Source organism: Hyaena hyaena, unplaced genomic scaffold (assembly GCF_003009895.1).
Source record: "Hyaena hyaena isolate Hyena2069 unplaced genomic scaffold, ASM300989v1 scaffold_718, whole genome shotgun sequence".
NCBI lineage: Eukaryota > Metazoa > Chordata > Mammalia > Carnivora > Hyaenidae > Hyaena > Hyaena hyaena.
Genome location: NW_024081351.1, coordinates 559,002 through 574,789, shown reverse-complemented (window position 1 = coordinate 574,789; position 15,788 = coordinate 559,002). Strand labels below are relative to the sequence as shown.

At 39.8% G+C, this 15,788-nt stretch overlaps 1 protein-coding gene and 1 pseudogene across 1 annotated transcript; both read right to left on the bottom strand.

Annotated features, from left to right (window-relative positions):
- LOC120220658 overlaps positions 1-12,019 on the bottom strand; it is a 59,024-nt pseudogene extending 47,005 nt beyond the window's left edge.
- Positions 12,020-12,929: 910 nt separating this feature from the next.
- Positions 12,930-15,443, bottom strand: LOC120220657 (nuclear pore-associated protein 1). Its single transcript, XM_039217783.1, has 2 exons — positions 14,593-15,443; positions 12,930-14,526 (listed from the first exon to the last, which is right to left on the bottom strand). Exons 1-2 carry the CDS (start codon positions 15,441-15,443, stop codon positions 12,930-12,932), a joined length of 2,448 nt encoding a protein of 815 aa, XP_039073714.1.
- Positions 15,444-15,788: the final 345 nt, after the last annotated feature.

Below are 15,788 nucleotides of genomic sequence, written 5' to 3'. Positions count from 1 at the left end.
GTGATGGGGGGTGGGTGAAATAGGTGAAGGGATTAAGAGTACACTTAGACTGATGAATATTGAGAAATGTATAGAATTGTTGAATCATTATATTGCACACCTGAAACTATTTATAATACTGTGTGTTATTTATACCTCATTTAATAAAAAATGAGAACTATGCTATTTTGTAAAATTATTTAGATTTAGTATACACCATTAAGGATCCAGTGAAAGTAAAATTGATTTTCATCACTGAAGACTCTATACTTAGATAAAACAAGTATAATACCTACACACAGATGGAGAGATTTATTTTTCCTTTTCATATGGTGATACATGAACTTTTTTCTTTTTAAGCTCAAGGAAGTGGGTTGAAAATTAACTGAATATTCCTACAAATTATATGCTCAATAGTTTTAGAAGATCCTTATATAATTCATAGCTGGACAAGGCCATGGGGAAATTATTAGTTTGTGTTATTTTCTTCAATGGTCAACTCATCACTGGTCAATTAATTTTTACAGAGGTCTTCAATAAGAATGATACGATGAGATTTTTTTAATATTTCTCCTGAGTCTTGAATGTATTATATATTTATATTTCATATATTTGATCATATATTTTATGTTACAAGTATGCACTTTAAAATATATATTTCTTGAAAGAAACAGACTAAATGGCAATTTTTATAATTGTGTGTTAAGTACATAAAGTTTGTTCACCAATTCTTAGTTTTGTGTAAATTTTATAATTTTCACCATAAAAATTATAATGTTCATGAAATCTCATAATCCTTAGAAAATCTTTCTAAAATATGTGTAGATTGCTAAAAATTCTAAGATGCTTGCGTAACTGAAATAATAAAATAACCTAAGAAATAATTAAGGCCTCATAGAAACTAAGTTTGGAATTAAGAAACTCATATGTACCTTGAAGAATCTGGCTTGAAAATGGGACAGTTGGAATATCATCTCCCAGAAGATAAGATAAAGTATAAATAAGATGGGTATTGAAAAAAGAATTAAAATAGTGAACAAAAAATATTCTTAAATATGAGCAATACATGAGTTGTAGTATTTTAAAGCCAGTTATTTTGGGGCACCTGGGTGGCTCAATCAGTTAAGTGTCTGACTTTGGCTCAGGTCATGATCTCACAGTTCGTGGGTTCAAGCCCGGGTTCAAGCCTAGCATTGGGCTCTGTGCTGACAGCTCAGAGCTGTGTCAGACAGCTACTTCAGATTCTGTGTCTCCCTCTCTCTCTGCCCCTCCTTTGCTCATGCTCTTTCTCTCTCTCTCACTCTATCAAAAAAAATTTTTTTAAATTTTTTAAAAAGCCTGTTATTTTATAATTATATGGCATTCATTTCCCTTATAAAGTTTTTTGTATATTGAATAGTAAGGCCTAAGTTAATTGACTTAAAATGGCTAGATTGTATTTTTCATTCGCAAAAAGAACTAATTACTGAACAATCTATTATACTACTAGTCAAATTTCATTTTTAACTAACTGCTTTATTGGCATGATTCAGGGTAACTACCGATTTGTTTATAAGGGGATCGGACATACTAATTGGTGATCAACCTTCAAATAACCAACTGAATGGAGGACACAGATCACTGTCTATGTTTAGAGTAACTGCTTAGTAATAATAATTAAAATGTATTGAATATTTGATCTGAGCCAGGAACTCAACTCCGTAACAGGGGCCAAAATTCCATTTAATCCTCACCACAAAACTGTAAGTAGTACTACCATTGTTCTTTATTACAAAAATGAAGAAACCACAATTTAGATATCTTGCTTCCATGTAGTTTTAGAAGCTTACGTATGTTTAAATATGGAAATCAAAGTACAGAAGACTGACAAATGAATATAATGATAGTTCAACACTTACTGGTAAAAACACTAACATTTTCTCATTCCTAAATTATACTGTAATCTTTGAAAGCATCATAGTAAGAGTGAAAACCCTAAGGAAGTTATTAAAAATTTAGCGCACTCTGCTCATGTGGGAGTATAGATTCTACTTTCTGAAGAGATTATTATAGATATGCCTGGAATAAAATGCAAATATCACACAGAGTGGGCTGGAGATCTCAGCTGGGTTTCCCTAAAACTTATTACCTCAAAATTTTAAATACCAGAATAAATGTATACTCAAGCAAATGCATGACTCTAAAGGAACATCTTAATGCAAGTTAGCAGAATTATGAAACTAAATAAGTACCTGGATATGGAAAGTCAAACAGAGATGTGTGTGAGGTGCAGAGAGAGGAATATAAAAGAATGGAGCAAGGATAAGTAACAAAGCAGGAAAAGGACAGGATTTATGTGGAAAATGCTAGGGTCACTCATTCAAAAGTAAACAGATTTGTTTCCATTTGAATTTACATTTTATATGCAAAAATTGATCATTACTAATTACTCTCAAAACCTACATTTACTCAAAATCTAGTTTGAGGGGTGCCTGGGTGTTTCAGTTGGTGAAGCATCTGACTCTTGATTTTGGCTCACGTCATGATTTCACACTTTGTGAGTTTGAGCCCCACATGGCACTCTAGGTGGATGGCATAGAGCCTGCTTAGGATTTTCTCTCTCATCCTCTCTTTCCGTTACTCCCCAGATTGTGATTGCTCTCTCTCTCTTTCTCTCTCTCAAAATAAATTAATAAACTGAAGAAAAAACAGTTTGATCTAAGAAATTCTATGCAGCTAAGAGTATGCCATACCTGGTACTCTTTTTAACCACATTTTTTTCTAGAATTCTAATTCAGAGAATAATTTCAAAGATAAATATTAATGACACAAGTCAATGATCTAAGAATAGCAAAAAATAAAAAAGTGATGATGTGCACTTATATAACTATCATCTTTTTTTAAAATATTTTCATTATTTCACTCCCAGTGGTTATTAGTTCAGAAAGGATTACATAAAAATCATGCAAATATTCCAGACAGTATCCACACTACATTGGCATCTGGAAATGTCTATTTTAGCTCTGCATTTCCCTTTCTAGCACAGTGCCTGGCGACACAACCCCTCTGAGACCTAGGCAGGAAGGGACGTGTGTGGATCTGAGTCCAGGGTTTTGGAGGAACTCTGATCCTCACCTCCTCAGCTGTGCTTCCTTCTATACATGAAGCAGAGTCATCAGTGTAAAGAGGATTTACTCACTTGAGCCCACATTCTCCAGCTGTCGCTTGGAGTTTTCTGGTCCCCTCACTCCTTCCACAAGTGGCTCAGAACCCCCGACTGAAGCCTGAGCGAGCCCTTTCCTGGCTCTTCCTTTCCAGAGAGAAGCGCAAAGCCAGGTGGGTATCCCGAGGTGTCCCTCATCTCGTCAGAGACCCAGGGCAGAGCAAGAAAAAATAAGGTGGGCTGCAGACCATGTCCTGTTGCTGCCAAGTATTAGTGTGGGACTTAAAAGTGTCTGAAAACTCTAAATCGGAAGTAGGTTTTCCTTGAAGTTCTGAGGGTATGTGTTATGTGCTTGTTAGGCACAATTATACTCATTTCATTAATTATTTATAAAAGTAATGAAAATAGAAATCAACTGTAAGTCCCTGTTTTAATTAGAATGGACAGTAAGAACATCCCTGAAATCTCTGAGGCTTAATACTCATTCTGTGGGACCCCAGTCCAACAGGGGTCACCAGGAGAGAAAAGTTCCTATTACTTGCAGGACCCAGGCAAGAGTATAAATGGAGCTCACATGCTTTATATTGTAAGTATTCGGAAATATAAATTAAGATAATAAACAGTCAACTGTGTTTTCTTCCTATCTTGATAAACCTTCAAAATAATAAAACTGAAAACTACAGGTAAATGTATAGTTTTATTTAATAAGGTTGGTCTAAACATTTAAAAATAAATGTTATCATTATTCTCATTTAGGGGATCTACTGATGAGCTTGTGGTGTTTGTATGAGAAATACAATAAAATATAAATATAATAAAGCCTTGAGCCAGCATTTCAGTAAAATCACTAATACTGACATTACAATCAAGAATTTCACATAATTTGGGGTGTCTGGGTGGCTCAATTGGTTAGGCGTCCAACTTCAGCTCAGGTCATGATCTTAAGGTTCATGGGTTCAAGCCCCGCATTGGAGTCTGTGCTGACAGCTAGCTCAGAGCCTGGAGCCTGTCTTCGGATTCTGTCTCTCTCTCTCTCTCTGACCCTCCCCTGCTCACGCTGTCTCTCTCTCTCTCAGAAATAAATTTTTAAAAACATTAAAGAACTTTTAAAAAAAGAATTTCACATAATTTGACATTTTTACCAAATTAGGTGAAGTTTTTGTGTAATTGTCAATATTAATTTATCTCTTAGTTAGTTTTAAGAAAAATTTACCCAGCTGAGAGAGTGGCAAATTGAAACATTAAAAATTTAAAGCAATTTCAGAACAAATCAAGAATTTTACTTAGACCATCCAAACATTATAGGAGAAACATATATAAATTATTTTCAGAAAATATTGAAAATATTTTAATGTTACCAATTAAAAAATCACTATTAATTATATTATGGTTTTTACTGACTCTTGAAGAAACATCTAGCATCTGCAAACAGTAAGCCCTAAATTTTCTTCCCCATCTTTCAATGCTAACATATAAAGAAACCTGAAAATAGCAGTATATCACTCAGTTTATTCAAAAGGTCTTCTCAATTAAAATATACCTGCAGTCTCCAATGGACAAAATATAACTGTTTTACAGGTTTTTAATATTTTTAACTGTATATTCTTAATTATGCAAACCTTTTTGTTCCTGATTATAATTTTCTTATATATACTAAATATCCTATTTTGTATTTCATATTAAATGCTTTGATTTAACAAGTTTCTCTAAAATTTATGTGTATAAGCATTTAATTCTTTATTTAATTTTCTCAATTGATTTAAAAAATTTTTAATGTTTATTTATTTTTGAGAGACAGAATGTGGGTGAGGGAGGGGCAGAGAGAGAGGAAGACACAGAATCTGAACCAGGCTCTAGTCTCCAAGCTGTCAGCATAGAGCCAGATGCAGGTCTCGAACCCACCAACTGATATCATGACCTCAGCCGAAGTCAGATGCTTAACAACTGAGCCACCCAGTTGCCCCAAGCTTTTAATTTTTTAAAAATTGAAATAATGAAATTTGATATTTTTTACTGTAGTGAAAGCTTTTACCAATAGCATTATTTATAAGTAACAATTCATACCAAGTAACTATATACAGTGCAAGTTAAAAATTCTGTTTTTCTGTCAAAGAACATGATTTACTTCTTAAAAAGAATTTTCTGTTGTTTTCTTAGTTCTTCTACTTTATTTTATAAAGTCTAATATAAATCTAATTATTCTGAAACCATCATGTTTCTTAATAAAAATTTAAATAATGCTCTATATAAGGCATAAAAGTCTTAAAATTTGGGGGGGAAAACTCTTTCTTATAAACTCTTTTGCTCACCACTCTTATTATCTCCATAGTCTTGTCCTTGATAATGTCTCAAATACTTCAATACTTCAAATAAAATTTTTTTTAGTGTTCATGTTAGTCTAAACCTATACTTCAAAAAACAAGTGTGAAACCAATAATTCATTGATTTTGACTTTTTAAATGTTTAATTATAAGGGTAGTAAAAATATTTTCCAAAGCATTTATTACCTGTGGCACATTATAGCCGCAAGACTTCTGCCTTTGGTACATTCCAGTTAAAGTAGTACTTATTTACTTTTTATTTTATGTATAGTTTCTTTTGATAATTTATTATCTATTAAATTAATAAATTTTGAATGTGTCACATTTGATAGTGATTATTATTTCTATTTTACGTGTCATGTTACTAAACCCTATGTACAAATTTGAAATGTTTTGCTGTGAGCGCCATGAATGTAAAAAAGATGTTCAGTGAATACTGAGCACACAATATTATTCTATTAAAAAAATCATGCTGAAGTCTTATGCCATTATTTACTTGTCTTTACTTATGGTATATTGTTTGCTACTTATTTACTCTTTTTTTCAGGTCCTGTAATTAATTGCATGAGTCCTTTATTCTGTGAAAGTGAAGAATTAGTATTACACTTTGCATATCACGTCTATCCCTATAAAAACACAAATCAATAAATAATATGAACTTTTTAATATTGCAACATGTTCTTTAGCCCTCAAGAAAAACTACTGCAAACTTTGTGCTGATTCATATGTAGCTCGAGAATCACGAATAAATAGAAATGCAGAAGAAAAACAGAAAAATGGATACGCTCAATACTGGAAAATGATACTTCAGGATGCAATCTTAAGGAAGAGGTACTTTTAAGTATTCTTCTCCAACATGGCATAGGAGTATAAACGACAAATCTACAAGGTATTTTAGTGCAATTATCTTTTGTTTTGAGGACATGGAGCAAACGAGGAAGAAAACACAAAATTTCTTTTTTATTTCTAATATTTAGGGCATTCTAGTGCTTCCTTCATTGACCCATTCGGTATTTACAATTGTGTTTCCAAGTATTTGGAAAACTGCCTAGCAATCATTCTCTTACTGACTTCTACTTTAATTCCACTGTGGTCAAAGAAAATACTTCATACAACTTGAATCCTTTTGAATTCATTGATTCTTGTTTTAGAGCCCAGAATATATTCTGTCTTAGCAAATGTCCCATGCGATCTTGAAAAGACTGTGAATTCTGTTACATTTGGCTGAAGTGTTCTATAAATGTTAGATCAAGTTACTTGATAGTGTTCTTCAAATATTCCATTTTCTTACCGATTTTCTCATTATTTTCTCAATTATTGAGAGCAGAATGTTAAAATCTTCAAACTACACTGAATTTGTCTATTCAAAATTTTATGTTTTTGATAAATATACTGAAAGCTTTGTTATTAAGTTAATAAATGTTTATCATTATTTCCTATTGATGAATTAAACATTTTCAGCCCTGTTGAATATGCTTATCCTTGGTAATATTCTTTGTTGCAAAATGTACTTTGCATGGGGCTCTGAAACCTTTTAATGAGTATTGGCATTGTATATACCTTTGTCCATGATTTTACTTCTAATCAAGTCTTCATTTAGAGTGTTTCTTATAGTATGTAGTTGTCTTGCTTTTTACCCACCCTTACAAAAATCTGTATTTCAATTTAACTTCCTGTTGCATTAATGTGATTATGAATATATTTTGGTTTGTTTCTATTTTTCTTGTTCCATGTTTTACATTTTCCCCATTTTAGTGTTGTTCCCTTTTCCCTCTTTTTTTTGATTCTTATATGATTCCATACCATCTATTCTGTTGGCAAATTAGTTCTTTTACTGTTTGCTATTTGTTTCATTATTGATTTTTATGATGTACATTTTTTTTTTACTTACCACTGTCCATTTTTAGGCTATACTGTGTCACTTAACTTAAATTTCTCCCCTACCAAACTTTATGCTTGAATTGCCATTCATTATATGACATATACGTAATAAATCCACAATATGTTGTTGTTATTTCATGTTTAAATATTTATCTCTTAAGGGCTTTTAAACAAGCAAAAAAAGTGACTTTTTTGTGGCTTTGCAATATAAAACAATAGGGGGTAAAATAAATCTAGTCACCCATAGGAATCACATGTTTGAACGGCCAAGCAATAAATATATTTTTTAAACTGAGGTAACTTTTAATTATTAAAATAAAGTTCTAGGGGCACCTGGGTGGCTCATTCAGTTGAGCATTAAACTTTTATTTTTGGCTATGTCATAATCCTAGGGTCATGTGATAGAGCCCTGTGTTGGGCTCTGCACTGAGCTTGGAGCCTGCTTAAGATTCTCTCTCTCTCTCTCTCTCTCTCCCCCCCTCTCTCCCTGCTCATGCTCTAAAATTAAAAAAAAAATCCTGTGTTTCCCTCTCTCTCTGCCCTTCACCTACTCTGAATGTCTCTCTCAAAAATAAACATTAAAAATTTTTTAATAAAAATATCTTTTTTAAATAAAATTCTTTTTTGCTTCCTGAAATCATACTAATATTTTAATAAAATTCTATATTTTCATTTCTCTTCAGTTTTCAATAGCTTGATCCCAAAATTTTATGCTTTCTTTTTCAAGCTTTCAAAAGGTCACATCTCCAGATTTAATATTTAATTTTCTTCAATAATTTTTCTAAATTTGACAATTATGCAAACTGGAAAAAGAAGAATTCATCCATATGCTCTAAATTTAATTGTGTGATTATGCTTTAATTTTAATTGTGTGAATGGGTTATTTAATACAAATTTTCCATTCATTTATTTTGATGTTTCCTGCCAGATTCTCAATAACTTTGAAATCATTAACACATCCAGATCAAGAACATAATATGGGAAAAACTACTTATTTTCAAAAACTGTGACAAAGATTTGTTGTCACTGTTCCAGATACACATTTCTTTTTTAAATGGCTACAATATGGTACAAATTTTAACTCAAGATAAGTGAACTCTCAATTCAAGCTATAGCTATAGCTTTGAGGAAATCAAGAAAGCTTTTCATTTCATTGCCTTCTAGACAATAATGATTTATTTCATGATCTCAATACATTAAGATGTCAAATTATTCTTTATAGTTAGAAGCCAAGCCTCTATGAGAAAATTTTTAAACTTTGAAATACAAAAATTACATACTAATATATTTCCTAAAATAGGGGTGCCTGGGTGGCTCAGTCGGTTAAGCATCCAACTTTGGCTCAGGTCATGATCTCACGGTTCGTGGGTTCGAGCCCTGCATCTGGCTCTGTGCTGACAGCTAGCTCAGAGCCTGGAGCCTGGATCAGATTCTCTGTCTCCCTCTCTCTCTGACCCTCCCCTGCTCACACTGTCTCTCTCATAAATAAATAAAACATTAGATATATCTATATATTTCCTAAAATAAGAAAAAAAGTAACAAAAATCCCAAAATAAGTTATTACCATCAAAGGATGTCAAATTTTAAATTTTGTTTAAATTTATTAAACAAATAAAAAATTTTGTTTAAAAAGTTTTTTTTTTATATTTTAATAACAGTATAGTTAACATTCAATCTTACACTAGTTTAGGTGTAAAATATAGTGGTTTAACAGTTCTATACATTACTCTGTGACTGTGACAAATATACTCTTTAATTCCCTTCACCTATTTCACTCATCTCTCTACCCATCTCACCTCTGGTAACCACCAGCTTGTTCTCTGTGGGTAATAGTCTTTTTTGGGTCTCTTCTGGACATCCAAATGGCATGAACATGAAACGATGGACATCCACATGAAACGATGCTCAGCATCCCTACTCATCAGGGAAATACAAATCAAAACCACACTGAGATATCACCTCATGCCAGTCAGAGTGGCTAAAATGAGCAAATCAGAGAACTCTAGATGCTGGCGAGGATGTGGAGAAATGGGCACCCTCCTACACTGTTGGTGGGAATGCAAACTGGTGCAGCCCCTCTGGAAAACAGTGTGGAGGTTCCTCAGGAAACTAACAATAGAACTCCCCTATGACCCAGCAATAACACTGCTAGGAATTTACCCAAGGGATACAGAAATGCTGAGGCATAGGAGCACATGGACCCCAATGTTCATAGCAGCACTCTCCACAATAGCTAAAACATGGAAAGAGCCTAAGTGTCCATCAACGGACGAATGGATCAAGAAGATGTGGTTTATCTATACCATGGAATACTACATGGCAATGAGAAACAATGAAATCTGGCCATGTGTAGCAACATGGATGGACCTTGAGGGTGTTATGCTGAGCGAAATAAGTCAGGCAGAGAAGGACAAATATCATATGTTTGCACGTATAGGAGGATTAGGAGGAACTTAACTGAGAAACAAGGGGGAGAAGAAAGGGGGAAATGGTAGGGGAAAGGGAGAGAGGCAAACCATGAGAGACTATTGAATGCTGACAAAGACTGAGGACTGATGGATGTGGGGGGAGGGAGGGGGGTTGGGCACGGAGGAGGGCACTTGTGGGGATGAGCACTGGATGTTATGTGGAAACCAATTTGACAATACACTATTTGAAGAAAAAAAGTGCTTCTAGGGGGCACCTCGGTGGCTCAGTAGATAAGCATCCAGCTTCAGATAAGGTCATGATCTCACGGTTTGTGGGTTTGAGGCCCATGTCAGATTCTGTGCTGATGGTTCAGGGCCTGGATCCTTCTTCAGATTCTGTGTCCCCCTCTTTGTCTCTGCACTTCTCCTCACCCAAAATAAACATTAAAACAAATTTAAAAAAATAGAAATTGCATCTACTGTGTAAGTGCATCAAAACATGAAATTCAAGGGGCATTTGGGTGGCTCAGTCTGTTGAGTATCCAACCTTGGCTCAGGTCATGATCTCACAGTTTGAGTTCAAGCTCTGCATCAGGCTCTCTGCTGTCAGCTCGGAGCCCCCCTTAGATCCTCTTTGTCCCTGTCTCTCGGCCTCTCCCAACTCGTGCTCTCTCTTAAAAATAAACATTTAAACAAATATGAAATTCAAAATCTTCTTTACATCTACCACATATTTGTTAACTGCTTGTCCTATCAGGATATTACTTGTAGCTTGAAGCCTTTAAAAAAGTTAGCAGGCACTAACGTTTAAAAGTTGTCTCTGGTAATATCACCAGTCACGGCTGAGAGAGGGTGCAGGACTATTAGAAGCAAACTGGATTTCAACCCTGCTTCTGAGAGGCAGCTCTGACTACAAAGGGCAGTCAAGTCTCTGCAGTCTCATAGCAGGAGCAATGCCGTGCATTCTTAGGCTCAGTTATTGTATTTTTACATGTGTGTACTTCATAAAAATAGGCACTTTTATGCTCCTGTTAAATGGGATCTCCTATGTGAATTACTTGGTGAAGGCAACTAAAGCATTATTGCCTAAGGAACTCATTAAGTGTAGATATATAGATCTCCTATCTCCATCCATGTCTGTAAGTATGTATGTATACATGTATCTATCTATCTACTATGTTTCTATCCTTATTTACAGAACAAAACAACAAGGATTTAAATTAATTCCCTACCCTATTTTATTTTAGCCTTTCCACAATCTTGCAAGGTAAATAGTCCATGGAAAAAGCATTGAGTTTTTTCCGAGACACTTGAAAGATGGCTCTACTGTTTGTCATTGTGCAACCAAGAAATGGTGCAGGGAATTCCACCCCCATCTTCTCTGTCCTCCTCTCTTACCTCCCTTTGCGGACTCTATTCCAGGCATATTAGTTTATAATTTCTCCCTGAGGATATCAGGTACCTTTCCTCTGAGCTTTTGCAGTGGTTATTCCCGTTATCTGGAATGCTCTTCCCTCAGACATTTGTTTCATTCACCTCCCTCTGGCCTGTTCACATCCCACCTTCCTAGTGAGGCTTATCCTGTCCGCCGTTTAAATTGAATGCAGTGGTTCTGCTTGTAATGTCAATGCTCCATATGCTGTTTTATTCTCCATAACATTAGTCACTGGCTAACCTATTAGATAATTTGCATGTTTGTATCTCTGCTCCCCTGCGCCTAGAATGTAGGCTCCACACAGTCAAGAATTTTTCCTTTTTTAAGTCCAGTGGAGATCCAGCAAAAAAAGTCTAGGGACAACCAGAACCGGGCACAATTCTAACTTGTGTGATTTGATACTTTAGCAACTTAGATCAGAGCCGAGCCAGTTACTGAAGAGAATTTCTTCTACTGCATTTAAGTAGCAGAATAAACTCAAAGAAACTGAAATTTCCAACAATTACAGAGCAGGTATTAGCTGTTTCTCCATTTGTTCCTCCAGGCACAAATCTATCCTCCCTGGGTGATGAGGGAATGTGCAAGAATGACTGGCCTAAGTCTAAATTAAATATGAAGACATACAAGAAAACATTTCTTAAAAAAAAAAATCATTGTGGTTTCCTTTGAAACACCAGGGGTTATCTAGCCTCTAGTAAGGTCAGAGCGGGTAGAGAGAAGAGCAAAACACAGAGGGAAGGGGCAAGGGTTAGTCTCCTCATCTTTCCCTCTTTTGTACCTTACTCCCTTCTGGACTGTCATCCCTTACATTCAAAATGCAGACTGTAGACGGCAGCGCATGCAGGTAGAACATGTAGCCACTTCCACATCCCAGTCACTGTGACGTGGGAAATTCTGCATCCTTAAGTGTGGCTCAACCCATCACCATTCACACAGGTTAATCCTTTCTCTACTGCTGAGTCAAAAAGAAACAAGAGTGAAGGCAGATTAATAAGAACAAAGTTTTATACACATATGTGTATAAGTACACAATGTGGGAAGGAGAACAGCCCACTGAGGCAAATCAGTTGGGGAAACCACTACAGACAGCAGTGGTCTCCTGCCGGTTCCAAGACCAGAGGAAACTGGCCAGGAGCTTGGGTCAGCCGCGTTCACGGTCACGCCAGGGAAGGCACAGTTGGTGATTGATGCAACTTTCTTCTATTTTCCACCATTGGAACTTCTTGAATCTGGTGTTGTTCTGGAGTAGTTCTACACTGGGGCTCATGCGCCCCTCGCCCTCCAAAACACACACGTGCACAGAACAACACAAAAATACACATGTGCACACAAGGTACACACTTGCCGTATGAAGAGATCAGGTTAAGTGTCACTTAAAGGGGTTGGGCCCCTTTCTGGTGCAACAAAGTCCATTTCCAGTTATATACAATTTGCAAGGAATCTTTGGTCGTTATTTGTTGAGATTCATGACGAGAAGAAGGAATTGTTTGGTGGCTCTGATGAAGCCCTAGGCAGGTTATGAAGGTGTTCTAGTCATGCCCAGAGCACAGGCACAGGTGACCAGGATAAACACAGTGCTTGCTCCTCCAGAGGGGCACCTGGCTAGGGCGAGCCCAAGTGCTGTTTAAAATTTCACGGTGGTGTCCCCCATCGCACGACCTGCACTGTGCTTAGCGGGGGCACATGCGCTGTGTGCGGATGAGGTTCCGTAAGTGTATCCAGTCATAGCAGGTGTGGGGTTCTTCCCCGGAGCACCACCTGTGTTAGGGGTTAAGTGAGCTCCCCATGTTCTTCGGGGGGGTGCTGACAGAGAGGCCTGCCATCATAGATGTGATAGTGTCCACATCTGCGACAGCTCCTGCTGGATCTGCCTTGGGTCCTCCACAATTATTCTTCTGGGAAGCACGAGTACCAGGTCCTCCCATTGTGACAATGACCTTGTCCCCTCCATGTTTACTGACTGTCTGCTGGGCAGGTGGACCGCCGTTACTGGGAGGGACCATGGAACTACATGTGGATGTGGCTCCAAGTACAGACACAGTGCTGCCACTTGCCACTGCGACAGAGGCAGTGTGGGCCGGCAAGCTGCAGGGGATCTGTGGGGGGTGAACGCACACGTCTCTTGACACGCGTGTGGCTCTTCCACATGGAGCGATGGGATTTTGCGTAGATGAATCCTGGGAGCGATTATGGGTCCCAGGAGCAGCTGAAGCTCTGTCTCTGGGAGGACCGTAGCCGTCTCCCCCTGCTCCACCCCCTGCGTTGTTGACAGTTGGACTCTTGCTCTGCTTTTTGGAGGTGACTGACTTGCCTCTTGTCACATCTTTTTTGTCCACAGTTGTGGCTCTTTCATGTGAATCAGGTTTCTTTTGTAACGATGGGTCCAAGGTAGGTTTATGGCTGCCAAGAACAGCTGAAGCTCCATCTCTGGGTGGACAGTGGCCGTCTCCCACTGCTCCACCACCTGGGTTTTTGAAGGTTGGCCCCTTGCTGCTTGGATTAAAGGAGGAGGCTGCCTGATCTCCTGACTGGCACCTCTTCTCCCAGATGGCAACACATGCAGATGGGGGGTGTTTTCTCTGCCTGGATGGGCCCCCAGTACACTTACCAGTCATGGAGACTGTAGAGTCTCTACCTGTGGGCATGCTGCCGTCTCGGCCCACTGCTCCACTAACTGGCAACGTGGGTGGGCCCCCAGTGCCTGGATTTAAGGTGGAAGTAGCATGGTGTCCCAATGCTACCTGGGCCACAACAGTCCTGCTATCGGGTGGTGTCTTCTTAGATCCCGGAACCACTATGTAAGGTGGCACATGGGTGTCCCTGGACACAGGGGAGGAATACATGATGGAAGCCTGAGATGGAGACGTAGTGTCCATGGCTTCACCTTCAGAAGCTGAGTGACAGTTTGCAGGGAGCTTGCCTACTGGAGTGGAGGTGACACCAGAACCCCCAAGGGGCAAGCTAGTGGAAACTGCAACACCTGGTGGTAAAGATGGAGGAACAGATGGGATTGGGGGCCTGGCAGGTTGGTCAGCCAAGCCCGCTGGAGCAATAGGGACTTGCACAGTGTTCATGCTGGATGGGAGACAGTTAGCAGTCCCTGTTGCAAGTATGGAGAATGCAGGGGCAGGCAGAGGGTCCGAGCAGGCTGCTTTGATGTCTCTTCTGTCCCCCAAGATGTTGTTCCTCTGACATGTGGTGTTCTTCACGGTGTCCAGATTTTTGTCCAGAGCTATGCAAGGAAGCTTAGGAGGCGAGGCAGAGGCAACTCCTCGCTGTCCCACAACAGTGGCTGTGGTGGTGGCAGTGGCAGAGAAGGTGGCATGGGTCTCTTCCGTTTGCAGGCCCTGCTGCTGGCAGCTACGGGGGGCAAGGAGCTCCTTGATGACATGTCTGAAGGCTCCTTAGTCTGTTTCTCTTTCTTGCCGACAGGCTGATGGTTTCCCCGACAATTCTTTGGCTGATGTCTCCTGCAGTGAGGGGCAGCATGGGGCTGGGTGGGAGAGCACGGCTGCATCTGTGTGAGGCACATCTCTGGCAGGGCCATGCGAGGTGGTGACTCCATGGCCGTCAGGGGAGGAGTGAATCTGATCCTGGTGGGTGTCCTTCCTCCTACTGTCTTCTGAAGGACCAGGACGGAGGTCCAAAGGCTCAGGGCTGTGCTGCCTGGAGCTAAGTTCACTGGCCTCCAGGGGACGAGATGTTAACTGTATATCCCCGCAGTTATGGGGGGCTCTGCTCCCACCATCCCGCCCTTTGGTCTCCACAGGTTCCCCCATCTTTCCTGTGGATTCTTTTTGGGTCTTCTCCTCCCTCCCATTTGGGCACGAAAGTGGGAGGCCCCTGGATGGGACCGGCTCCGCAGCCCCCTCTCCAGTCTCTGATGGCAAACGCTGGAGTCTTAATTTGCGCCCTGGAGGAGGGATTCTGATGGCTCTGGAGTGCCCAAACATCATCGAATTACGAGACGATAGGACAGGTTTTTTCGGAGGGTTACTCCAGTTACCCAAGGGGAGGATGCTCGGAGTGGTCCATGCAGCCTGCGGGATGGGGTACCGCCTCCTCGGCTCGATATGAAAGGTGGCCGGTAAAGGCCTACGTACCTGGTGGAAGAGCCTGCGCCCAGGGTGCAGGGCAGGTGAAGGAGCAGCGGGGTGGCCCCTGCCGGGTGGTGGATGGGGATCACCGGCGGGGCGGACCAGGGCCCGATCCCGGCCAGGCAGGGGACGGCGGTGGCGGCGTGGGAGATGTAGACATTTACTAGGGAGACTGCCCATAGTGAGCTGGTTGTGCGCCCAACGACCGTGAGGTTGGAGTCTAGAGCCCCTCCGGAGCTTCCCACTCCTCTTGTGGTCAAACACGCACTGAGCCTGAATGGCCCAGCCTGGCCCTAGTGATGCATCCCTGGGACACGTCACAAAGAAGGGCGCACATGCGCAGCGCGGCAAGAGACCCCATCACAGGGCAAAGAGGAGGCCTCTGAGCCCCGCCGGTTAGGCTCCAGTGCCTGGGACTTGCGGTCGCCAGTGGCGGGGTATAGGCTGCCTGCTGCCCTCGGTCCGTGCGCCCGTTGTCGTGTGTGGACAACCAGCAAGGCCACAGCGTGGGGACTGTAGGTGAGT

What these genes read in the sequence shown, in the direction of transcription:
- LOC120220657 (XM_039217783.1), bottom strand. Translation starts at nt 15,443, where the DNA reads ATGGGCAGTCTCCCTAGTAAATGTCTACATCTCCCACGCCGCCACCGC. An exon ending in GGGAAACCATCAGCCTGTCG is followed by an intron (nt 14,527 to 14,592) that starts GCAAGAAAGAGA and finishes TGCCCCCCGTAG; the next exon opens with CTGCCAGCAGCAGGGCCTGC.